Here is a 27163-nt window from a genome sequence, read left to right on the forward strand (position 1 = left end):
ATGATTGACATCGTGTGTTTTCAGTCAAGTTCTCTCGCCCACAGACGTCTGAGGCCCCTCCCTCTGAAGCCCCTCCCTCTGAAGCCCCTCCCTCTGAAGCCCCTCCCTCTGAAGTTCCGGCGTATCACGACCGTAAACGATTTCGCCCCACAATGTCTCTCGACCTCTCACCCAAACAAACGCAGATAGGACGCCGTCTGCACTATCTGTTGTTTACCCACAGGATGGACTTTCGCTCGGTTCGCTCTCTTATCTCGGGGTCGTTCCCACTTTCCTCCAAATGTCCAGCGCCGCCGCCGGCACCATGCTCCTGCGCCTCTGCTGCCTGCTGCTCCTGTGCCCGTGGCCCGCCCGGCCCCTGGGGGACCTGGTCTTCCGCTGCCCCAGCTGCACGGCCGAACTGCTGGCCCTGTGCCCCAAGGTGTCCGGGTTCTGCGGCGAGATCGTGCGGGAGCCGGGGTGCGGGTGCTGCCCCGTGTGCGCCCGGACGGAGGGCGAGTTCTGCGGGGTCTACTCCCCCAGGTGCTCCACGGGCCTGCGCTGTCACCCCACGCCCGGGGCCCCCTTCCCGCTCCAGGACCTGCTGCTGGGCCTGGGCCGCTGCGGGCAGAAGGTCGAGGCGCCGGACGCGACCAACGGTGAGTCGTGTTCGGTCGATGAGTTCTGGTATGCTAACGCTAACATGCTAACGCTAACACCTTCAGCTAAATGACGCGGTGTACGTATGCTAACGCTAACACCTTCAGCTACATGAGGCACAGACAGAACTGTGGTAAGTGTCTGGTATGTTAACGTAACATATGAACAGTTATTCAGATAACTATAGCATAAAGAACATGCTAACATGCTAACATGCTAACAAGTTTAGCAAAGCATCAGTTTTACCCCAAATCACTAAATCCATTGAATTCTTCTTCCTCTGTGTCACTTCTAAACAACTCCACAAACTCCAGAGGAAGAGGAAGTGCAGATTCTTCTTCTGCATCGCTTAGAGCCTAGAGCGCCCTCTTGTGGTCGTCAGAGTGAAAATAACAAAAAAATATCACATACAAGTCGCTCTGGAGTATAAGTCGCACCCCGGCTAAAACTATGAAAAAAGGTGCAACTTATAGTCCGGAAATTACGGTAATTCCCACCAGAGAGAATTATTGCCTCTTAATTTGTAACGATTGGATTGTTGGTGAGACTCGTCTGAGACTCGAGTCCTTCAGGAGATGAAGACGTGACTCAAGAGAACTTCCCAACAATGGAGATGACCACCTTATGACATCATCAGGTGTTTCGAGCTCCTGAGGGGACAAACCTATGAAAACAAGTGTACGCAGACCTTCTCCCTCCTCTGCACCCCTGGCTGTTCCCTCCTGACTCAGCAGCATTCTTCCTCTGCACCCCTCGCTCATGGCTGTTCCCTCCTGACTCAGCAGCGTTCTTCCTCTGCACCCCTCGCTCCTGGCTGTTCCCTCCTGACTCAGCAGCGTTCATCCTCTGCACCGCTCGCTCCTGGCTGTTCCCTCCTGACTCAGCAGCGTTCATCCTCTGCACCGCTCCCTCCTGGCTGTTCCCTCCTGACTCAGCAGCGTTCATCCTCTGCACCGCTCCCTCCTGGCTGTTCCTTCCTGACTCAGCAGCGTTCTTCCTCTGCACCCCTCGCTCCTGGCTGTTCCCTCCTGACTCAGCAGCGTTCTTCCTCTGCACCGCTCGCTCCTGGCTGTTCCCTCCTGACTCAGCAGCGTTCATCCTCTGCACCGCTCCCTCCTGGCTGTTCCCTCCTGACTCAGCAGCAACCTTCCTCTGCACCGCTCGCTCCTGGCTGTTCCCTCCTGACTCAGCAGCAATCTTCCTCTGCACCCCTCGCTCATGGCTGTTCCCTCCTGACTCAGCAGCGTTCTTCCTCTGCACCCCTCGCTCCTGTCTGTTCCTTCCTGACTCAGCAGCGTTCTTCCTCTGCACCCCTCGCTCCTGGCTGTTCCCTCCTGACTCAGCAGCGTTCTTCCTCTGCACCGCTCGCTCCTGGCTGTTCCCTCCTGACTCAGCAGCATTCTTCCTCTGCACCCCTCGCTCATGGCTGTTCCCTCCTGACTCAGCAGCGTTCTTCCTCTGCACCCCTTGCTCCTGGCTGTTCCCTCCTGACTCAGCAGCAATCTTCCTCTGCACCCCTCGCTCATGGCTGTTCCCTCCTGACTCAGCAGCGTTCTTCCTCTGCACCCCTCGCTCATGGCTGTTCCCTCCTGACTCAGCAGCGTTCTTCCTCTGCACCCCTCGCTCCTGTCTGTTCCTTCCTGACTCAGCAGCGTTCTTCCTCTGCACCCCTCGCTCCTGTCTGTTCCCTCCTGACTCAGCAGCGTTCTTCCTCTGCACCGCTCGCTCCTGGCTGTTCCCTCCTGACTCAGCAGCGTTCATCCTCTGCACCGCTCCCTCCTGGCTGTTCCATCCTGACCCAGCAGCGTTCCTCCTCTGCATCCCTCGCTCCTGGCTCCTCCCTCCCCGACTCAGCAGCGTTCTTCCTCTGCATCCCTCGCTCCTGGCTGCTCCCTCCTGACTCAGCAGCATTCTTCCTCTGCACCCCTCGCTCGCCTCTGCGCTTTCATTAACTCGTTATTCACACTTTTCCCGCCTCCTCCTCGGGCACGGCTCTAACGACACGTGTAATTTAATCCGAAGAAACCGCACGACACGTTAAGCTTTATGCGCGGCCCCGGTGCATCATGGGATCAGCGAGGAACAGGAAGCCTCCGGGACAATCTCGGCCCAGGCGAAGCGTCGGAGGCATAAAAACGAGCCGCGTTTGCGTTTCGTCCCGTCTTGTCTTGTAATTATTAAACGGATCCATTTTAGAGCAGAACGATCGTGAGTCAGAGTCTGTGGCAAAGTACAGACGACTAAAGGTAAAAACCAGACTGTACTTTCTGAAACTTATTACAGACTGATGTGTTGAGTACCGTATTTTCCGGACTATAAGTCGCACCAGCCAAAAAATGCATAATAGAGAAATAAAAAACGCATATAAGTGGCAATGTAGTATAAGAATATAAGTATAAATATAAGTATAAGTCGCATCTTGGCCAGAACTATGAAAAAGGTGCGACATTTTTCTGTTCATTTCATTTCCATCCAGACGTTGGACAAACATAAAACGTCCCCCTCACGTCCCCCTCAGTCGTCTCGGTGACTAAACTGTTGTGGTCACTCTGCCCTCTGCTGGTCTGTTTTTGTTATTTCCTTTCGTTGTCGTAGAAAACTGATCTACTGCACATAAATCTTGCTGATATAAACTGGACAGAGACTGACCACTTCCTGGAGGAGAAGGAGTCTCTGTGGGTGCGGTCGATGTCCCTCCGTAAACCCCTCCCCCCGTTTCAAATGAATAAATCCACTAAACGCTCAAACGAAAAGAAAAGAAAAACCTCCTTTGTTTTCCAGAGGTCCAGAGCACAGAGACTCCGCCCCTGATCCGGAGGCCGCCCCCGGACCCCCGGGCGTGGCAGGAGGCGGCTCTGAAGCAGCACCTAAAGGACATCAAGACCAGGATGAAGACCTGCCCCCAGGACGAGAACCGGGCTCCCAGGGTCCCGCTGGTGAGACAAACACACACATTTGACCTTTGTCGTCAAGTCAAGGCCTGACTCCGCCCACTTTCACCTCTGACACTTCTGGTGTTTCGGTGTTTCTGGTTAAGCTGTCAGTGTGATCTCCCATTCGTCCAGCAAGGGCCCATTTGTCCAGCAAGGGCCCATTCGTCCAGCAGGGGCCCATTCGTCCAGCGGGGGCCCGTCGTTGTCAGAAGTTTCAAAGGTTTTAAATCAAGATCAAAGTCAGTTTCAATCTGATGGGCTGGTTTTGAGAGGCAGCGTTTATATCTGATAAGGTCTCATGAAGCGGTTGTAGACTGAGGGGAGGTGGGATCTCAGAGCGTTCCTGTTCAAAGGACGTTTTTATTTATTCTTCTTCCGTCGCTTGTCTTGAACCGTCTTCCAGCGTCACGTTTTTACCTCGGCGTCCTTCTGGAAAACGTCTGTCCAGATGAAACCGTTTTTTCACCGTAAGTTCACGTCCTGGTCTGAACTCCACACTCTCGCCCCCCGAGCCGTGACCATGACCCTGGTGGATCTGGGGTAGACCTGGGGTAGATCTGGGGTGGATCTGGGGTAGATCTGTGGTAGATCTGGGTAGATCTGGGGTAGACCTGGGGTGGATCTGGGGTAGATCTGGGTAGATCTGGGGTAGATCTGGGGTAGATCTGGGGTAGATCTGGGTAGATCTGGGGTACCCCTGGGGTAGATCTGGGGTAGATCTGGGGTAGATCTGGGGTAGATCTGGGTAGATCTGGGGTAGATCTGGGGATATCTGGGGTATATCTAGGGTAGATCTGGGGTAGATCTGGGCTGGATCTGGGGTATATCTGGGTAGATCTGTGGTAGAGCTGGGGTGGATCTGGGGTAGATCTGGGGTGGATCTGGGGTAGATCTGGGTAGATCTGGGGTAGATCTGGGGTAGATCTGGGGTAGATCTGTGGTAAATCTGGGAGGGATCTGGGGTAAATCTGGGATAGATCTGTGGTAGATCTGGGGTAGATTTGGGGTGGATCTGGGGTAGATCTGTGGTAGATCTGGGGTGGATCTGGGGTAGATCTGGGGTGGATCTGGGGTGGATCTGTGGTAGATCTGGGGTGGATCTGGGGTGGATCTGGGGTAAATCTGGGATAGATCTGTGGTAGATCTGGGGTAGATTTGGGGTGGATCTGGGGTAGATCTGTGGTAGATCTGGGGTCGATCTGGGGTAGATCTGGGGTGGATCTGGGGTGGATCTGTGGTAGATCTGGGGTGGATCTGGGGTAGATCTGTGGTAGATCTGTGGTAACAGCTTTTCCGGAGCTCTTTACCCCGCGATTGATCAGATGTTTTGCAGTTGGACGCAGACAGCACACCGCGGACTGATTATGTCACAATGTGTCACTTACGAAACACTCCGGGGGGGAAACATTCTGTTCTCCCTTCTGAGGGACACGTGAGGGGGACGCGAGGGGGACGCGAGGGGGACGAGAACGAGAAGGCGATGCAAGGGATATACAGTATGTATGTATATATACTGTATGTATATATATATATATATATATATATATATATATATATATATATATATATATATATATATATATATATATATATATATATATATATATGTATGTATGTATGTATGTATGTATGTATACTGTATGTGTGAATATATACTGTATGTATGTATATGTATGTATATATACTGTATGTATGTATATGTATGTATGTATGTAATGTGTATATACTGTATGTGTGTATATATACTGTATGTATGTATATATATATACTGTATATATATATATATATATATATATATATATATATATATATATATATATATATATATATATATATATATATATATATATATATATATATATATATATATATACGTACTGTATGTATGTATATGTATATATATTGTATGTATGTATATATACTGTATGTATGTATATGTATATATATATACTGTATGTATGTATATATACTGCATGTGTGTATATATACTGTATATATGTATATATACTGTATGTATGTATGTATGTATGTATATATATATATATATATATATATATATATATATATATATATATATATATATATATATATATATATATATATATATATATATATATATATATATGTCGGTGTAATCCCTCATTCGTCCAGGCGTGTTCCATAGTAGAAAAAGCTTCAGTTGTAGTCATCTGGACTCAGTTTGAAAAAATAGACGTTTCGACTCTCATCCAAGAGTCATTGTCAATAAAAGAATTTAGATCGAGAACTCCGATATTAATACTGTTCTGTGGTAAGACCCGCCCATTGGGAGGAGCCTTCCTGAAGTAGAAAGAGTTGTTTGTTTCAACAGAAACTCCCCCCTTGTATCTACCGAGCCTATTCAGAATCTTAATGGGCTATTAGAATCCTCTTTGTCTTTGTCAACCACCCTGAGTACCTGATTAGCATCTAAATGACCTGGTCCTCTATCTTTCCAGGGGTTCAGTAACCCATTATAAATAACAGGAAGATTAAACCTTAGCCCTCCATTTCTGTTTAAAGAAGGTCTTTCTTTTTTAACAAAAAGAGCTTCCTTGACTCCTCTTTCAAACCATCTTTTCTCCTGCTTAAAACCTTCACCTCACCGTCTTCAAACGAGTGATTAGAGGCTTCAAGGTGGAGATGCACGGCGCTCTGTGGTCCTGAACTTGTATTTCTTCTGTGCTGATAAAGCCTCTTGTGTAGAGGCTGTTTTGTCTCACCTATGTAACGTTCTTTACAGCTTTCTTCACTGCATTGGATCGAATAAACTACATTGCTCTGTTTTTGAGTCGGCAACTTGTCCTTAGGGTGAACCAGTTTTTGTCTTAAAGTGTTTCCTGGTTTAAAATAAACAGGGACTTCGTGTTGTCTAAAAATTCTCTGCAGTTTTTCCGACAGGCCAGACACATAAGGGATAGAAACACCCTTCTTTCTCTGTTCAGTTTCCCTTTTGACCTGCTTCTTGGTTCTCTTCACTCTGTTGAGAGCCCAAGCGGGGTAACCACAGGCTGAGAGGGCATTTCGGACATGTTTTTCCTCTTTCTTCTTGCCCTCTGAGCTGGTGGGCACACCTTGAGCTCTGTGTTGTAAGGTTCTGATCACACCCAGCTTGTGCTGTAGTGGGTGGTTGGAACCAAAGAGCAGATACTGGTCCGTGTGTGTAGGTTTCCTATATACTTCTATTTGGAGTTTCCCGTCCCCTCCTCTGATCGTGGAACAATCAAGAAAGGCCAAGCGATTCTCCTTAGCGTCTTCTCTTGTAAACCTGATATGTGGTGATCAGAACCTTACAACACAGAGCTCAAGGTGTGCCCACCAGCTCAGAGGGCAAGAAGAAAGAGGACAAACATGTCCGAAATGCCCTCTCAGCCTGTGGTTACCCCGCTTGGGCTCTCAACAGAGTGAAGAGAACCAAGAAGCAGGACAAAAGGGAAACTGAACAGAGAAGGAAGGGTGTTTCTATCCCTTATGTGTCTGGCCTGTCGGAAAAACTGCAGAGAATTTTTAGACAACACGAAGTCCCTGTTTATTTTAAACCAGGAAACACTTTAAGACAAAAACTGGTTCACCCTAAGGGTGAACCAGTATATATACTGTATATATGTATGTATATGTATATATATATATATATATATATATATATATATATATATATATTGTATGTATGTATATATACTGTATGTATGTATATATATATTGTATGTATGTATATGTATATATATTGTATGTATGTATACATTGTATATACATATATATAATATATATATATATTGTATGTATGTACATATACTGTATGTATGTATATATACTGTATGTATGTATATGTATATATACTGCATGTGTGTATATGTGGAGCAAAGGTCATGTCCTGGTCTGAACTCCTCTGGCTCCGCCCCCTGGGCCCCGACATAAAGGACCCTGTTCTGTCCAATGAAGCAGAGGAATGCCATAACACCACCTCCTGCCCTCGCCTTTGTGCACCACAAAGACCAGCGCATTCCGGGAGTCGCACCTTCACGCCACTGTTAATGAGCAAGGCACCGTGAGGCCATTGTGTACAGTAAAGTCCACAGTACGTCATATCTTTAAGGAAGCACGTTATTATAAGTGTTTCCCGATTTCAACACGCTCTTATTTTGACATGTTTCACTTAAGACTTCTAAAACTTAAACACAACGCCATTTCAAAATAAAGCAGCAGAAAGATTCAGTTTTCTACTTCAAAATAAAAAAACAACTTTGTTTGTTTCGTGAGTCCTGTTTACGGGCTCCTCTGCTCCTCCTCTGAGCCTCACAAAAACACTCAGTTTCATCACATTAGCATGTCGGGCGGGGCAAGCTAGCTTTGGTTCATTCCCCCATGGTAATACCCTCTGCTGCCAGCAGATGGAGTACTAACACAAATCCCGACAAGAGAACGCCTGACTGAAAGATGCATGAACAAAGGTACGAGAGCCAATAACAACATGAAATACAGAACATTTATTACCGTATTTTCCGGACTATAAGTCGCAGTCGTATTTTTTCATAGTTTTGGCCGGGGTACTTATACTCATACTTATATTAATACTTATATACTTATACTTGTACTCCAGAGTGACTTATATGTGATGTTATTTCTTATTTTCACACTTGCAGCCGCATTTCATACTCCAGTGCGACTTATATATGTTTTTTTTTCTTCTCTATTAAGCATTTTTTGGCTGGTGCGACTTATACTCCGGAAAATATGGTAATATACGGGAAGTTCCACGTCTTTTCACACAAGCCTCAGAAAAGCGGCGCCGTTATTCGACCCCAAAGAAGTGACAGTTTGATGACTTATACGATATAAGACGAACATGACAAGTCTGTGGCCCCCGAACGCCTGTGGCCCCCGAACGCCTGTGGCCCCCGAACGCCTGTGGCCCCTGAACGACGTGTGACGGAGGAACATTTAGGTCATAAGTTTGGACATTTCTTTCACAAACGTGGACCGGGCCCTCGCTCTTCGGGGTCATCGTAACGGTTGTTGACGTGTTTGCGCCGAATGTTCTTTCCGTGCGCGGCCTGTGCTAATGAGCGAGGCGTTGGCGGTCCTTGGTGGTCCTTTATGCAGATGGGCGTCGGGGGGGCGGGGTCCGGGAGAATGCAGCTGCAGAGGAGCGGCCGGCGTGTGGGTGGTCACCCGAGGTCACCAACCCCACAACATCTGTCAAACGCCATTATGAACACAACTTTGAACCGCTCGAGTTCTGTCAGACCCGGACGCGTCACCGTCACCGGAGTGGACGGTGGGGCGGGAATCGAACCGGCGACACTCTGGTTCGCGGGCTCGAGGTCGACTGTTGCGTTCTGAAGGTGGACGGTTGTTTTAAATCCTCCCCGGGAATTCACACGTACGGACCGCCAGCCGTGGTCTCGATTCTCCACGCTCGTCAGTCAGCCGTTGCCTTGGCGATCATCGCCTTGGCGATCATCGAGCGCTCGTCAGTCAGCCGTTGCCGTGGCGATCATCGGGCGCTCGTCAGTCAGCCGTTGCCGTGGCGATCATCGGGCGCTCGTCAGTCAGCCGTTGCCGTGGCGATCATCGGGCGCTCGTCAGTCAGCCGTTGCCGTGGCGATCCTCTGGCGCTCGTCAGTCAGCCGTTGCCGTGCCGATCATCGGGCGCTCGTCAGTCAGCCGTTGCCATGCCGATCATCGGGCGCTCGTCAGTCAGCCGTTGCCATGCCGATCATCGAGCGCTCGTCAGTCAGCCGTTGCCATGCCGATCATCGGGCGCTCGTCAGTCAGCCGTTGCCATGGCGATCATCGGGCGCTCGTCAGTCAGCCGTTGCCATGCCGATCATCGGGCGCTCGTCAGTCAGCCGTTGCCATGGCGATCATCGGGCGCTCGTCAGTCAGCTGTTGCCATGACGATCATCGGGTGGTCCGTGGTGTAACTGTATTATTACTTTAGTTCAAATATGGAAGTCAAATGGAACGTGGAGACATTTTGAGTCTATTAGTTTCAACCCTCACATGGAGGTCACATGAAGGTCACATGACGGTCACATGGAGGTCACATGAAGGTCACATGACGGTCACATGGAGGTCACATGAAGGTCACATGATGGTCACATGGAGGTCACATGAAGGTCACATGACGGTCACATGGAGGTCACATGGAGGTTACATGGAGGTCACATGATTGTCACATGAGGGTCACATGAAGGTCACATGAAGGTCACATGAGTGTCACATGACGGTCACATGGAGGTCACATGGAGGTTACATGGAGGTCACATGATGGTCACATGATGGTCACATGGAGGTCACATGAAGGTCACATGACGGTCACATGGAGGTCACATGAAGGTCACATGACGGTCACATGGAGGTCACATGGAGGTCACATGGAGGTTACATGGAGGTCACATGATGGTCACATGATGGTCACATGAGGGTCACATGAAGGTCACATGGAGGTCACATGATGGTCACATGAGGGTCACATGATGGTCACATGAGGGTCACATGAAGGTCACATGAAGGTCACATGAGTGTCACATGACGGTCACATGGAGGTCACATGGAGGTTACATGGAGCTCACATGATGGTCACATGAGGGTCACATGAAGGTCACATGAAAGTCACATGAGTGTCACATGACGGTCACATGGAGGTCACATGATGGTTACATGAAGGTGACATGAAGGTCACATGACGGTCACATGGAGGTCACATGATGGTCACATGAGTGTCACATGACGGTCACATGAAGGTCACATGAGTGTCACATGACGGTCACATGGAGGTCACATGATGGTCACATGAGTGTCACATGACGGTCACATGAAGGTCACATGAGTGTCACATGACGGTCACATGAAGGTCACATGATGGTTACATGAAGGTGACATGAAGGTCACATGGAGGTCACATGATGGTCACATGAGTGTCACATGACGGTCACATGAAGGTCACATGACGGTCACATGGAGGTCACATGACGGTCACATGGAGGTCACATGATGGTCACATGAGTGTCACATGACGGTCACATGGAGGTCACATGATGGTTACATGAAGGTGACATGAAGGTCACATGATGGTCACATGAGTGTCACATGACGGTCACATGGAGGTCACATGATGGTTACATGAAGGTGACATGAAGGTCACATGACGGTCACATGACGGTCACATGACGGTCACATGACGGTCACATGATGGTTACATGAAGGTGACATGAAGGTCACATGACGGTCACATGAGGGTCACATGACGGTCACATGACGGTCACATGACGGTCACATGATGGTTACATGAAGGTGACATGAAGGTCACATGACGGTCACATGACGGTCACTTGACGGTCACATGAAGGTCACATGAAACACTTTGAATTCCCTTGTGTTCGAGTTGTGCTCTACAAATAAACTTACCTTTAACTAATTAAGAAAAATGACTGTATTACATTATTGTTGTTGTTGATTTAGTTGTTGTTGTTGTTGTTGTTGACGTGGTGAACAGAGTGCGTGTCAGATGGAGCTGGACAAAGTCATGGAGGAGATCTCTAAAATCACCACCGAGGACCACAGGGGACCTCTGGAGAACCTGTCCGAGCTCAAGTTCCCAAACTGTGACCGCTTTGGCCTGTACAACATCAAACAGGTGAGACATCGCGCCGCACACATGATCTGTGATGTCCAGGGCATGACACACGGGGAGAACATCATGACTTAGGTCATGATGTTCTCCCTGTGTGTCTTCTTCTGTTTTATATATATCTATTTGTTTTTATTCAAACGATGAAGAAAAAAAGTTTACATAAATAAATTAAAAAGACAAAATGAAAAGCTGCTCACAGTTAAATCTTTAATTTTCTTGTATGCAAATAATAAAAAAATAAAAATAAAAAAATAAATAAAAATAAAAAATACAGATACAAATACAAACATAAATAACGGTCAAATTTGTCACATGTTTATTACAGTGTCAGTCGTGTTCTCCATGAGTTTGACCTCTGATGTGACCTCTGAACTCTTTACTACAGTCGATTATTGGAGGTTTTCTTCACTGGAGTTTTTATGGAACATCTGTGGTATTTTTATAGAGCAGAACTATTGTCGTGGCAACTGAAAACTTCACTGTCCAGTTTATGATCTGACGGAACAGAACGTATTTCACGTTTTGTAATTGATGGTTTTAGTAGATTTGAGTCGGTTCATTCTCTAAAGAGTTCAGTCTGGAACACGTGTCCAGTGTCCCTGTGTCCAGTGTCCCTGTGTCCAGTGTCCCTGTGTCCAGTGTTCACGTGTCCAGTGTCCCTGTGTCCAGTGTCCCTGTGTCCAGTGTCCCTGTGTCCAGTGTTCACGTGTCCAGTGTCCTTGTGTCCAGTGTCCCTGTGTCCAGTGTCCCTGTGTCCAGTGTCCCTGTTTCCAGTGTCCCTGTGTCCAGTGTTCGCCTGTCCAGTGTCCCTGTGTCCAGTCCCTGTGTCCAGTGTTCCCGTGTCCAGTGTCCCTGTGTCCAGTGTCCCTGTGTCCAGTGTCCCTGTGTCCAGTGTTCACGTGTCCAGTGTCCCTGTGTCCAGTGTCCCTGTGTCCAGTGTTCACGTGTCCAGTGTCCCTGTGTCCAGTGTTCGCCTGTCCAGTGTCCCTGTGTCCAGTCCCTGTGTCCAGTGTTCCCATGTACAGTGTTCATGTGTCCAGTGTTCCCATGTCCAGTGTCCCTGTGTCCAGTGTCCCTGTGTCCAGTGTCCCTGTTTCCAGTGTTCACGTGTCCAGTGTCCCTGTGTCCAGTGTTCACGTGTCCAGTGTCCCTGTGTCCAGTGTTCCCATGTACAGTGTTCATGTGTCCAGTGTTCCCATGTCCAGTGTCCCTGTGTCCAGTGTCCCTGTGTCCAGTGTCCCTGTGTCCAGTGTCCCTGTTTCCAGTGTTCACGTGTCCAGTGTCCCTGTGTCCAGTGTCCCTGTGTCCAGTGTTCACGTGTCCAGTGTCCCTGTGTCCAGTGTTCGCCTGTCCAGTGTCCCTGTGTCCAGTGTCCCTGTGTCCAGTGTTCACGTGTCCAGTGTCCCTGTGTCCAGTGTCCCTGTGTCCAGTGTTCACGTGTCCAGTGTCCCTGTGTCCAGTGTCCCTGTGTCCAGTGTTCACGTGTCCAGTGTCCCTGTGTCCAGTGTCCCTGTGTCCACTGTTCACGTGTCCCTGTGTCCAGTGTCCCTGTGTTCAGTGTCCCTGTGTCCAGTGTTCACGTGTCCAGTGTCCCTGTGTCCAGTGTCCCTGTGTCCAGTGTTCACGTGTCCAGTGTCCCTGTGTCCAGTGTCCCTGTGTCCACTGTTCACGTGTCCCTGTGTCCAGTGTCCCTGTGTCCAGTGTCCCTGTGTCCAGTGTCCCTGTGTCCAGTGTTCACGTGTCCAGTGTTCACGTGTCCAGTGTCCCTGTGTCCAGTGTTCACGTGTCCAGTGTCCCTGTGTCCAGTGTTCACGTGTCCAGTGTCCCTGTGTCCAGTGTTCGCCTGTCCAGTGTCCCTGTGTCCAGTGTCCCTGTGTCCAGTGTTCCCATGTCCAGTGTCCCTGTGTCCAGTGTTCCCATGTCCAGTGTTCCCATGTCCAGTGTTCATGTGTCCAGTGTTCCCATGTCCAGTGTCCCTGTGTCCAGTGTCCCTGTGTCCAGTGTTCGCGTGTCCAGTGTCCCTGTGTCCAGTGTCCCTGTGTCCAGTGTCCCAGTGTCCAGTGTTCCCATGTCCAGTGTTCACGTGTCCAGTGTCCCTGTGTCCAGTGTCCCTGTGTCCAGTGTCCCTGTGTCCAGTGATCCCTGTGTCTTCACCTGCCAGATCTCTGCAGAAAATGTGTTTCTGATCATGGCACATGTTTCTGTGAGCGGGCTCGCCTCATGTCTGTCCTGGGACATCGTCCGAGGCTCGTCTCCTGTTAGTCTCTGTACAGACGGCCAGCTTTAAAGCCATGCTGTGGAACATTCCAGGTTCATCTCTTTGGAAACAAGCCGGTGGGCGTTAAAGACCGACGCTTCTGTCCCAATCTCGGGCCAGAGAGATAGAATAGTCTTGGCCTGTTGGGCACCAGTCCGGCTCCCGTTCCGCCCCACTCCCGTCTCGCCTCGCTCCAATCCCCAGCCCGCACCAATCCCCAGCCCGCACCCATCCAGCTCCCGTCCCGCTTCCGTCTCGCTTCTGTTTTGCTTCCGTCCCGCACCCATCTCGCTTCCGTCCCGATTTCCTCTCGCTTCCGGCTCCTATCCCCATCCCGCACCCATCCATCTCCCGTCCCGCTTCCTTCTCGCTTCCGGCTCCTATCCCCGCCCCGCTTCTGCCCCGCTTCCGCCCCGCTTCCGCCCCGCTTCCGCCCCGCTTCCGCCCCGCTTCCGTCCCGCTCCCGTCCCGCTCCCGTCCTCTGTGGGCGTCTTCCTCCACTTGAACACGTCCGAAGTTGTTTCCTGGTGTCACGTATGTTCATTGACACGTGAACCGTCCCGACCAAACTAAATAATAAATTGAAATGACGTGACACGCCACGATCGGGACCGGCCCAAGAACAGCATGTCTCGGCCTGACCTCAAATCCCTGGTCCGCGGCGCTGCTCATGTCTTGCCTCGCAGACCTCACATCGGCGTCAGGACTCGCTCGGGGATTAGCTTCAGCGCTAACGGAGGCGTGAGCTAGCCCGGCACGCTGATTATGAAGTGCATCTGGTGCAAAGTGAGAGTACATAATGTGATTTGGGTCTTAATCCCGCCTGAGTCATCCCAAAAGTTGACTGCGGCTCGTTGTTCCTCCGCTCGCCGCCTCACGGCCTCGCGCTCTCCAAATAAGTCCTAATAACGCTGACTTAGAGGAACATATGATGCAAAATGGACTTTTAAGATCTTTAAAGGTGTTGGAAAGGTTTTTCCCTCCTCAGTATCGTCTCATTTACCGACACAAAGTTGTTTTGGGCCAGTTTGAGTCATCTTTCCTTTTGCTCTTGCACCTTTTGAAAAAAATGTAATCGATGCCCGTTCTGTCTCGTCGGGCGGTGACGCGTTGCCATGGCGTTTACGGTGACTTTACAAAGCAGTTTATTTCAGGGCACGCTCAACATCTAACTGTATGTTCATTCGCACACGTCCCAGCGGTTCATTCCGTGTGACTTAGAGTTTCTTGGATGTTTTTGTCGGGAGCGGGATTCAAACTCACGACCCTGATCTTTTCTCTGCTCGATGCCAACGATTTGACCTCTGTTCCACGACCAAGGGATTCGTCTCTGCACACGAGAAGCTGCTTCAGTCGGGTTTTAAAAGAGACAGCGACCTGCAGCGGTTTGACGAGCAGGAGGCAACGACCAGCAGGGGGCGACGACCAGCAGGGGGCGACGACCAGCAGGAGGCAACGACCAGCAGGGGGCGACGACCAGTAGGTGGCGGCGACCAGCAGGAGGCAACGACCAGCAGGGGGCGGCGACCAGCAGGGGGCGACGACCAGCAGGAGGCAACGACCAGCAAGGGCGACGACCAGCAGGGGGCGGCGACCAGCAGGGGGCAACGACCAGCAGGGGGCGACGACCAGCAGGGGGCGACGACCAGCAGGGGGCGGCGACCAGCAGGGGGCAACGACCAGCAGGGGGCGACGACCAGTAGGGGGCGACGACCAGCAGGAGGCAACGACCAGCAGGAGGCAACGACCAGCAGGGGGCGACGACCAGCAGGAGGCAATGACCAGCAGGGGGCGATGACCAGCAGGGGGCGGCGACCAGCAGGGGGCAACGACCAGCAGGGGGCGACGACCAGCAGGAGGCAACGACCAGCAGGGGGCGACGACCAGCAGGGGGCGGCGACCAGCAGGGGGCGGCGACCAGCAGGGGGCGACGACCAGCAGGGGGCGACGACCAGTAGGGGGCGAGGACCAGCAAGAGGCGACGACCAGCAGGGGGCGGCGACCAGCAGGCGGTGACGGCCCGTTTCTCATGTCGCTTTCACACACAAACAGAAAAAAGTGTCCTTACTGTACAGAACTGAACCAGAATTAAACTAAGACTGGACTAGAACCAAAACCGGTCTGAAGCAGAATCAAACAAGGACTAAACCAGGTCTAAACTAGAGATGACCCAGAACGAAACCCTTAAACAACATTATACATTTTGTAATATTTGAAAGATGAGCTGTGGGCCGGAATAAATCAATTGGAGCGCCCGATTTGGCCCCCAGGCCTTATGTTGACTGGCCCTGCTCCAGGCCGTAGGCTTCCAAATTGTCACATCATCAATCACGATCTCACCAGCGTTCCCTTAGGTCCTACACCGGAGCTTCTCTCCTTCTTCTGGCTCCGTCTCGGCTCCAGCAGGTGTTTATCGCGCCGCTCAGAGCGCTTTCAGACTTCATGGCGAGCACGGGCCGTTCTCCGTCACGGATCCGGACCATTTCCAACCCGAGGGAAGCACTTTGTGAGCAAACAGTCTGCGGCGAACGCTCACGGCAACGTACGAGGCCGCGGAGTCACGAAGAACAGTGAATGCCCTGGGGGAGCCTGGAGGGGAGGCGCCACACCCGATCCAGTTACTCCCTCTGGGGGTGAGACGACGAGAGGGGCGTGACCTGAGCGGGCGATGCCGCCACGAACTGATCGACATCAGAATGTTCAGTCAGAACTCTAACTTCTCCGTGCGAAAGGAATTCACCTGACGTGAATATTTACCGAAAACAGTTCCAAAGGCATAAAAACGGGAGCCCGGACTTACTCTTCACCCCCTGTGACCTTCTTCACCCCTGTGACCCTCTTCACCCCCTGTGACCCTCTTCACCCTGTGACCCTCTCCAGTCCCTGTGACCCTCTTCACCCCTGTGACCCTCTTCACCCCCTGTGACCCTCTTCACCCTGTGACCCTCTCCAGTCCCTGTGACCCTCTTCACCCCTGTGACCCTCTCCTGTCCCTGTGACCCTCTTCACCCCCTGTAACCCTCTTCACCCCTGTGACCCTCTCCTGTCCCTGTGACCCTCTTCACCCCCTGTGACCTTCTTCACCCCTGTGACCCTCTCCAGTCCCTGTGACCCTCTTCACCCCTGTGACCCTCTCCTGTCCCTGTGACCCTCTTCACCCCCTGTAACCTTCTTCACCCCTGTGACCCTCTCCAGTCTCTGTGACCCCTCTCCAGTCCCTGTGACCCTCTTCACCCTGTGACCCTCTCCAGTCCCTGTGACCCTCTTTACCCCTGTGACCCTCTCCAGTCCCTGTGACCCTCTTCACCCCTGTGACCCTCTTCACCCCTGTGACCCTCTCCAGTCCCTGTGACCCTCTTCAGTCCCTGTGACCCTCTTCACCCCTGTGACCCTCTTCACCCCATGTGACCCTTCTCCAGTCTCCCTCCTCTTCCTCCCTCTGCTTCCTCTCTCTTTCCACCTCCTCCTCTCTCCCCCTCTCTCTGTTATTCTCATTCTCTCAGCGTCTTCTACTCTCGCCCTTTGCCCTGTTGCTTATTCTCCCCCCTCTCTTCCTCACCCGTTTCCTTTGCTCCTTCTCTAAATCTCTCTCCTCTCTTTTCTCCCCTTGTCAACTCCTTGCTTCCTCCCTCGTTCCTCCTCACTCCCTCTTTCTTCCCTCTCTCTCTCTCTCTCTCTCTCTCTCTCTCTCTCTCTCTCTCTCTCTCTCTCTCTCTCTCTCTCTCTCTCTCTCTCTCTCTCTCTCTCTCTCTCTCTCTCTCTCTCTCTCTCTCTCTCTCTCTCTCTCTCTCTCTCTCTCTCTCTCTCTCTCTCCCCCCACAGACAAGCGGCGGCGCGATCTCGTCACCGCGGGCGCAGCACAAAACAATAACAACACGTTTTGGCCAACATTGTGGGAAGACTTTTGTTCGGGCGTCCGAGGAACACACTGTGCTTCCGATTCGGGGACTCGGAATTTACATTTTCCTTTCTCCGTCCCCCGTCCCGTCCCCCGTCCCGTCCCCCGTCCCGTCCCCCCCGTCCCCCCTCGTTACCCATCAGACACGGGACGGACAAACAAATTGAGCAGAAAAGACGATTCGAATCATTTGAATATGCGCCATAGTCTTGGCCAAAGTTGATTATTTCTCCAAAACAAGTGCATTGTCTGGCTGGCCCCTGTGTGGTTCCCAGGGGCCAAAACTGTACCCTTCTCTGCACTTTGCTTTCTGGACTTGTCCCTCCTTCTTGTCCCGCGATAATTACTGTAACTGTCACTTTTTTTGTTCTTTCTCATCGGAGGAAAAGAGGGGGGGGGGGGGTTCTGGGGGCCCCGCCTCCTCCTCCCGCGGGTCGATTAGCAGGAGCAGATCTCGGCGGGGGGCCCGAGCACTGGCATGCCTCGCTGTGTTTTTCGGTGGGTTCTGTCGTGACGCTGGTGGTGATTTTTGGGGGCATGACCCGGTTCGGCACCGGGGATTGGTCGGACTTGGGGGGCCCCACCCACGGCATGGCCCTGGTTCTGGACCAATGCCGTGCGAGAGCGCAGGAGCGTGCATTCAGGGCGGACAAAAGCAGAGCGCGTACGGAGAGTGATCCCACGCGTGTTTGTCTGTCCCATGCGTGTTTGTGTGTCCCACGTGTGTTTGTGTGTCCCACACGTGTTTGTGTGTCCCATGCGTGTTTGTGTGTCCCACGTGTGTTTGTGTGTCCCACACGTGTTTGTCTGTCCCATGCGTGTTTGTCTGTCCCATGCGTGTTTGTGTGTTTGTGTGTCCCATGTGTGTTTGTGTGTCCCATGTGTGTTTGTGTGTCCCATGTGTGTTTGTCTGTCCCACGTGTGTTTGTCTGTCCCACGTGTGTTTGTGTGTCCCACACGTGTTTGTGTGTCCCATGTGTGTTTTTGTGTCCCCTGTGTGTTTTTGTGTCCCATGTGTGTTTGTGTGTCCCACGTGTGTTTGTGTGTCCCACGTGTGTTTGTGTGTCCCATGTGTGTTTGTGTGTCCCACGTGTGTTTTTGTGTCCCCTGTGTGTTTTTGTGTCCCCTGTGTGTTTGTGTGTCCCACGTGTGTTTGTGTGTCCCCTGTGTGTTTGTGTGTCCCATGTGTGTTTGTGTGTCCCATGTGTGTTTGTGTGTCCCATGTGTGTTTGTGTGTCCCACGTGTGTTTGTTTGTCCCATGTGTGTTTGTGTGTCCCACGTGTGTTTGTGTGTCCCATGTGTGTTTGTGTGTCCCATGTGTGTTTGTGTGTCCCACACGTGTTTGTGTGTCCCACGTGTGTTTGTGTGTCCCACGTGTGTTTGTGTGTCCCATGTGTGTTTGTGTGTCCCATGTGTGTTTGTGTGTCCCGGGAGCGTGTTTGTCCTCCGGGACATCTGGGACATATCTTGTGTAGAACTGGGTCAAATCACTGGTTTTGGACACATTTGCTGAAACATGGGCAACAGGACTCAAAACTGGGCGTGTCCCGGGTAAATAGGGACGTCTGGTGCTCCTAGTTTCACACCAAAGTGATGAATGTGTTCACGGATGATCTTTGTTCAGGTTCAAACTGAACATTAAGTCCGTTTGTGGACTTGTGTGTTTTCCTTCACATTTTAGTGACTCGTCATCGACACAATCGGTCTTACACTTGTTGTGACGTCGCGTTGCTGCGTTTGACCCGTCCCAGGTGTGGTCAGGACTCCTTTAGCCAATCACGTGTTTGGATTGATGATGAAAAGCAGAACGTCTGAAGGAAACGCACTCAGACACAGGAAGAACACGCAAATGCTGACTGTGTGTGTGTGTGTGTGTGTTTTGTGTGTCTGTGTGTGTGCATGTGTGCGTCTCTGTGTGCATGTGTGCGTCTCTGTGTGTGTGTGTGTGTGTGTCTTGCAGTGCAACATGTCCCTCCACGGTCAGCGGGGCGAGTGCTGGTGTGTTGACCCTCTGACCGGAGACCAGATCCCGACCTCGCCGCCGGTCAGAGGAGACCCCAACTGTGAGCAGTACTTCATTGCCGCGGAGACCGAGCTGACCGCTGGATTCTGACCCCGCGACCCCCGAGGAGGCACTGACCACTGAATACTTCCAGTACTACTGTACATACTGTAACTATATACAACCAGAGTAACACCAGCGTTTAGATGCTGTCATTATTTATGTAAATGAGCCTGAAGTAATCGCCTCTGGAAGATGGTGCTTTGTTGTCATTGGTCGAATCCAGCTGTCACTCACTCGTCACACACTGATGTGGGCGGGGCAAGCTGCAGTGGAAGTAGATTTAATTTGATCACATTTTACTCAAACGCACACTTCAGGTGAGGGGCCACGCCCTGTTCAGGCTCCGGGGCCCCTCACGTTCACACCAGAGCGAAGAACGGAACGTCTCAAGTTTCTTCGTGTTTGATCGTGAAATAGAATTATTATGTTTAATAAATACATTATTTCATGAGCTCATGTTTGACGTCATGTAAAGACTAAACTCACACTTTTCATCAGGAAGCCTGAGGGCCGTTTGTTTAAGGGCCGCGTTTGGCCCCGGGCCATAGTTTGGACCTTCTGTCCCAGGCGATGTAAATCATACATATGGTAATTTAAAGCTTTAACATGCTGTGATTAAGTGTCTGAACCTTTGACTTTGGCTGTAAATGTGATGTATATTTTATTAATAAATAATCAATATTATATTTTCCTGTGTTTTGTCATTCATGAAATATGTAAACAAAGTTTATTTGTATAAAGAGAAAGATATTTAATCAAATGTTCCATCATGTAAAAACCTGAGTGTTTACAGAGGACGTCACACTCGGCTCAAGAAGAAGACTTTTATATTGATCAGATTCTTTGTCACTTTGTGTGAAGTTTGATGCTTTTTTTGTGGAACTTTCCAGAAAAATCCTCAGAGAAAAGAAGATTTTGAATCCTCAAAATGTCCATCGTTCCCTTTTAACCAAATACTGCCTCGTTTTCACCTATGAATGTGTGCACGGATCTGAAGCTACACAACACGCTAACATGCTAACACGCTAACATGCTAACACGCTAACACGCTAACATGCTAACATACTAACACGCTAACATGCTAACACACATAACATGCTAACACACTGCCCCTGCATACAGCTCCAGCGTCTGTGTGCGATGTTCCAGAGCGATGTTCCAACCGCTCCGTCGTCCGGGCCCCGGGGCCGGCGGAAGCGGCTCTCGCTCGGCATTCACACTGTAATTGTTGTTATGTCTTTGTTCAAATCACAAGGTTCGTCTAATTTTAGCAGGAAACAGAGCGAAGCGGCAGATTACGCCAAATATGCACCGGCTCCAGGTATTCGCCCAGGAATGTGCAGCATTCCAACTGAGTCGTGGGAAAAAGTGAAATACGAGCAGACGAAGGCGCGGTCGAAGGCGCGGGCGAAGGCGCGGGCGCGGACGAAGGCGCGGACGAAGGCGCGGGCGAAGGCGCGGACGAAGGCGCGGACGAAGGCGCGGACGAAGGCGCGGGCGAAGGCGCGGACGAAGGCGCGGACGAAGGCGCGGGCGAAGGCGCGGACGAAGGCGCGGACGAAGGCGCGGGCGAAGGCGCGGGCGAAGGCGCGGACGAAGGCGAAGGCGCGGACGAAGGCGAAGGCGCGGACGAAGGCGCGGACGAAGGCGCGGGCGAAGGCGCGGGCGAAGGCGCGGGCGAAGGCGCGGGCGAAGGCGCGGGCGAAGGCGCGGACGAAGGCGAAGGCGCGGACGAAGGCGCGGACGAAGGCGCGGGCGAAGGCGCGGGCGAAGGCGCGGACGAAGGCGCGGGCGAAGGCGCGGGCGAAGGCGAAGGCGCGGACGAAGGCGCGGGCGAAGGCGCGGGCGAAGGCGCGGGCGAAGGCGCGGGCAAAGGCGCGGGCGAAGGCGCGGACGAAGGCGAAGGCGCGGACGAAGTTTGAAGTATCTGTACTTTAAGCACAGTAAGTATCTGTACTTTAAGCACAGTAAGTATCTGTACTTTAAGTCGACAGGTCAAAGTTTGAGTTCAGACAAAACAATCTGTTCCTGGAGGTTTGAGTTTCATTTCATTTCCCTAAACAAAAGACGGGGATTTTCCGGCTTCTCCTCGTCCTGATGTTGGACATTTCCACTGGCGTCTCTGGAGCCGCCGCAACAAAAGACACGCTCACTATTTGTCCGCTCAGACCTCGATTCTCTGCTGTTTTGCTTTGGAGACACATTCTGTTCTTTCAGACGGAAAACCTCCGGCTGTGGGAAACTCCGAGTGACGTCTTTGTGATCCGCTCGGGTGTAGTTTGTGACCCGCTCGGTGTAGTTTGTGATCCGCTCGGGTGTAGTTTGTGACCCGCTCGGGTGTAGTTTGTGACCCGCTCGGGTGTAGTTTGTGACCCGCACACGCTCGGGTGTAGTTTGTGACCCGCTCGGGTGTAGTTTGTGACCCGCTCGGGTGTAGTTTGTGACCAGCTCGGGTGTAGTTTGTGACCCACTCGGGTGTAGTTTGTGACCCGCACACGCGCTGGTGTAGTTTGTGATCCGCTCAGGTGTAGTTTGTGATCCACTTGGGTGTAGTTTGTGACCCGCTCGGGTGTAGTTTGTGACCCGCACACGCTCGGGTGTAGTTTGTGACCCGCACACGCTCGGGTGTAGTTTGTGACCCGCTCGGGTGTAGTTTGTGACCAGCTCGGGTGTAGTTTGTGACCCACTCGGGTGTAGTTTGTGACCCGCACACGCTCTGGTGTAGTTTGTGATCCGCTCAGGTGTAGTTTGTGACCCACATACGCTCGGGTTTAGTTTGTGATCCACTTGGGTGTAGTTTGTGACCCGCTCGGGTGTAGTTTGTGACCCGCATACGCTCGGGTTTAGTTTGTGATCCGCTCGGGTGTAGTTTGTGATCCGCACGCGCTCGGGTGTAGACGCGAGTCTGCAGCTGGAGCATCGCAGCCGCACTGGGTTCAGATGTGCAACCCCGTCACTATTATTTTTATTATTCTTATGTATTTATTATTTTTATTTTTTATTTAATTCTGTTTTATTTATATATATATATATATATATATATATATATATATATATATATATTATGCCACATTTATCTTTGGTTCTTTGGCTTGTTTTGTTTTTGTGTACGTTTAGTAGCTTGACTTTCTCTCAGAAGTTCGCTCCATCTGCTGGCAGCAGACGGAATTACCACCGGGAATAAACAAAAGCTAGCTTGTCTTGACGTACTAATTCAAACACACAGTTGTAATGGAGGCGATTTGCGATTCAGAGACGCTTTGTTGTCCCGTCGGGGAAACGTGTCCTCTGCATTTGACCCGTCCTTCAACGCTGCATCGTTAAACGCAGCAGATCACCACGGCGACGTCACGAGGTGGAGCGAAGCGTTCTGAAAGTGAAGCGGGAGAACGTGCGAACCAAACTGTCTTCGAGAAGGTTCAAAAACGTTTATAATCTTCATCATCTCCGCGATCCTTCTGCGACGCTCATGAAGCAGGCGAGAGCGTTCGGAACACGTCTCCCGCGGCGACGGCGGCGACTCTTTACGTGGCAGACATGACCAGACCGCCGTAAACTCCTTAATCACCACGTTGGGCGCTTGTAGGATGTCGCGCTTAATCCCTGCACTGTTTGTTTAGCTTCGGCGCGGCGATTTTCGCCTGGTTCACATCCGATCCGCGCTCGCTAACCCTCCATTTGGGCTCCGCGCGGCTCTGCGCCGCTAAGACCCGGGTTTAGGACGGACTAGAACGCACTTGTCTTGCGGCTCTCGCTGTTTCTCGCCGTCGTTTTTACTCCTCGTTTGCTTCTCTTTCTCCTTATATAATAACTTATAAATAAAGATAATAACAGTGGTGATGATAACGGTCCGTGTGAAAAAGCCGCGCCGCAGAAAGATAGAACCGCCGCAACTTATGTCACTTTCCTCCAGAGAATGTACGTATTCGCGGAGGCAATTTGTGAAGAAACGGTTGAAAATAAGTTTAAAATGGCAGGTATGGAGCTCATTCACGTGACGTCACACGAGCGCCACAGGCTTGTTTCGCCATCTTGTCCGTCCAGCTGATGGTGTTGACCACTACGAGCCCATTCAACACCGCCGTCTGTCTGCTACAATTTACAACCAAACACAGTTCGAAGAGGCTCCAAACCTGATGAACGACATTGCACGCTTTACTATAATCAAAATGGTGAAAGTATGCGCGGCAGTTGTGCGCAGGAAGATAAACGGAGATAAGTGAAACCCGGAAAGAAGAGCGCGATGGACGCTGCGATAAAACGTTCAGACTATGTTGTTGTCATTTTATATCTGTGAAGTTACTGTTTGTAGTTTAATTGAAATTGCCACTCACTCGCACGGCGCAGGGATCTTGCAGCTGTTCAGCCCCGTGCAGGCTCATCACCGCCGCCTGCACTGGAGCTCCGGATATATAAGTCTATCGTGTTCCGCGCACGATGTAGAATTAACATCAGTTTTATTCAGGCGTAGAACCTTTGTACAAAATCTGGACTTGTGAACCATGGGACCAGTGGGCGAGATATCTGGAAGAGTCGGTGAGATTTAGCATAACATATGGATCTGAGCTGATTGATTGCAGCTTTTCTAAATATTGACCTCTGTGTAGCTCATCCAAGGAGTTTGTGGAATCTGAAAGCTCTGGGGGCTCCATCATTTACCTTTGAGATCACTTTCCACGTTCCATCAGTGCAAAGGAATGTAACAAGTGACAGACAAGGGGACGGCAACGTATGATAAAGGGGGCGGCAACGTATGATAAAGGGGGCGGCAACGTATGATAAAGGGGGCGGCAACGTATGATAAAGGGCGGCAACGTATGACAAGGGGGCGGCAACGTATGATAAAGGGGGCGGCAACGTATGATAAAGGGGGCGGCAACGTATGATAAAGGGGGCGGCAACGTATGATAAAGGGGGCGGCAACGTATGATAAAGGGCGGCAACGTATGATAAAGGGGGCGGCAACGTATGATAAAGGGGGCGGCAACGTATGATAAAGGGGGCGGCAACGTATGACAAGGGGGCGGCAACGTATGATAAAGGGGGCGGCAACGTATGATAAAGGGCGGCAACGTATGATAAAGGGCGGCAACGTATGATAAAGGGCGGCAACGTATGACAAGGGGGCGGCAACGTATGACAAGGGGGCGGCAACGTATGACAAGGGGGCGGCAACGTTTGACAAGGGGGCGGCAACGTATGATAAAGGGGGCGGCAACGTATGACAAGGGGGCGGCAACGTATGACAAGGGGGCGTGGTTTTCTCGAGGTCGGTGAATGAGCTCTACAAGCACAAAGTCATCCCTCTGTCAGTGGCTCTCACATGTGGCACTCGTCAGATTAAACGTATAAATGTGAGAAGCACCGGATTCAAACCAGGTGAAACCAAACCGTGAATAAAACAGAGCTAATAATGACTAAACCAAAAGACGCCTGGAAACAAAACAAATGCTCAAACTGCAGTGGGCCCTTCGTACCACCAGGGGCGGTGTAGCGTTCAGGGACAAATTATATTTACTCGACAGTTTGAAGCGCCCCCTACAGGTCGGACGACTCGATGAACTAAAATGCGGTTCAGATTTATACGTTTTGAAAAGCACATTTTTAAGGTTTATAACGTCACTTCCTGTTTGTAATCGATGACATCACACGTGGAAATTACCCAGCAAACACTGGGCCAAAACTCATCTAATTTCACTTGAGAGCGACTTTATTTTGTTGAATTAATGTTTAGAGAGTGAAAAAAAGTGTAAATTCTGCATAAACTTAGACTGGAATGAGAGTCCTTGATGTGATGTCACTTCCTGTATGTGTCCCTGGTGTGATGTCACTTCCTGTATGAGAGTCCCTGGTGTGATGTCACTTCCTGTATGAGAGTCCCTGGTGTGATGTCACTTCCTGTATGAGAGTCCTTGGTGTGATGTCACTTCCTGTATGAGTGTCCCTGGTGTGATGTCACTTCCTGTATGAGTGTTCCTGGTGTGATGTCACTTCCTGTATGAGTGTCCCTGGTGTGATGTCACTTCCTGTATGAGTGTCCCTGGTGTGATGTCACTTCCTGTGTGAGTGTCCATGGTGTGATGTCACTTCCTGTATGAGTGTCCCTGGTGTGATGTCACTTCTTTTAATTTTCTACACATTTTTCAGCATTTTCAGACTAAAACTATACTGTATATGTACAACAGGTGTAAATCAGTCTTTGGAACTTTAAATATTAACGTATTTGAATAAAAGTGGCAGGAAGTGAAATTACAAACATCACCAAATGAACCAAACTCTGATAGATTAGCATTCTGGTTCTTTGCTCGTTCAGGCTGAAGCATTTAAACGTCGCTGTGGATTTGCAGGTTTCTTCAGCCGTCCGGCTCCTCTCATTATGTCATAAAGAGCACGTCAGACTTTGAACTCCAAACTGCAGTTGTCAGACGCTTTGAAGGCAAATGGTAATTGTCATGTTCAGAGCCTCGCAAATCAAACGCGCCTCACATGTTAGGAAAACAGTTCACCATTTATTAAATCTAAAGACAGAATAAATGAAACATTTGTATTTTTAATAATAAAACTACTACTACTCTCATTCACACATTCACACCTCTAAAACAGTAGACACATTTAAACAATTCACCGAAATAACAAAAGTAAAATAAAACAGCAGCCCAGATTGTCCCTGCAGGCACTTAGCCCAATTACCCTACCAGGAGGTGGCGCTGGTCCTTAGCAGCAGGCCTGGGACCCGGTACAGTCCCACAGTCCAGCTGGGGGCCAGAGCCGACACTCAAAAACTCCAAACGTTGATATGTTACAGTCTGTCAATGTAGAAAGGGGCCGGTGCGAACGTGCCCAAACCCACCAAGGGCACTTGGAGGGAAGTTCTGGGTTTGGGGTCGGAGGAGAGACGTTCTGGGTTTGGGGTCGGAGGAGAGACCCGCGGGGTTACCAATCCTATAATGTACAATATTTTGGGAAATTAACTCTCAGATGGATGTCCAGAACCGTGCGCAACAAGCGAGGGAGAGAGGAAAAGAGATACATACCGGTGCTCGAATCTGTGCACTATGCGCGCCGCGGCTGGGAGGAATCCCGGCGCACAAAGCCTGCACGTGACGTCACGCACTACAAACGGTGCTAAATTAGAGCAATATAAATATAAATATAATATAATAATATAAATCTATGGAAGAGACAGCTTACCGGGGCGTTAAACCTGGGGAGCGTGCGGCACGAGTCATACAAGGTTTGAGCAGGGTTTGGTGAGCGCACGATGCGCAAACCAACCTGGTTAACACGCTGGTGTGATCAGCTTTAAGCCTAAACTTTGGGGTGTTTTTGGGGCGATCAGAGCGAATGCTCCGGTCCTCGTGCCGCTTGCACTGCTCCAGGTGGAGGGTGACGTCAGAGGCGAGAAGGGCCAGCGCAGGTGAGGAAGCCTCCTTTTAAAGGCCCAGGTCACAGGCCATAGGCTGTCAGGGGTTATGAGGGCCTACTGCCACATTTAGACAAGTTAAAACGACTCGAATCAAGGATATTTTTTTGTCTCGATTTTGATACATTTTTACCGATGGAAAAATCTTCAGGGAAAAAGCTTTTCAAACGAAGAAAGGCAAGATTTTGCACTGAAAATAAGAAACATCTTTTTGCATTAAAGATCTCTTGATCCAGGAGATGTTCTGCTCCGTTCTTCTCGCTCCGACATCATCCAGCTGAAGCCTGCTCAGG

At 50.6% G+C, this 27163-nt stretch overlaps 1 protein-coding gene across 1 annotated transcript; it reads left to right on the plus strand.

Annotated features, from left to right (window-relative positions):
• The first annotated feature begins 263 nt into the window (after window positions 1-263).
• LOC140382641 (insulin-like growth factor-binding protein 2-B) lies at window positions 264-19497 on the plus strand. The gene is made up of 4 exons (XM_072465927.1): window positions 264-638; window positions 3421-3575; window positions 11089-11229; window positions 19343-19497. The coding sequence occupies exons 1-4, from the start codon at window positions 281-283 to the stop codon at window positions 19493-19495; spliced, it is 807 nt and encodes a 268-aa protein (XP_072322028.1). The 5' UTR covers window positions 264-280; the 3' UTR covers window positions 19496-19497.
• The last annotated feature ends 7666 nt before the right edge of the window (window positions 19498-27163 follow it).

The sequence above is a fragment of the Eucyclogobius newberryi genome, unplaced genomic scaffold, assembly GCF_026437365.1.
Source record: "Eucyclogobius newberryi isolate DKJ021-1_F unplaced genomic scaffold, fEucNew1.0.hap1 SCAF_101, whole genome shotgun sequence".
NCBI lineage: Eukaryota > Metazoa > Chordata > Actinopteri > Gobiiformes > Gobiidae > Eucyclogobius > Eucyclogobius newberryi.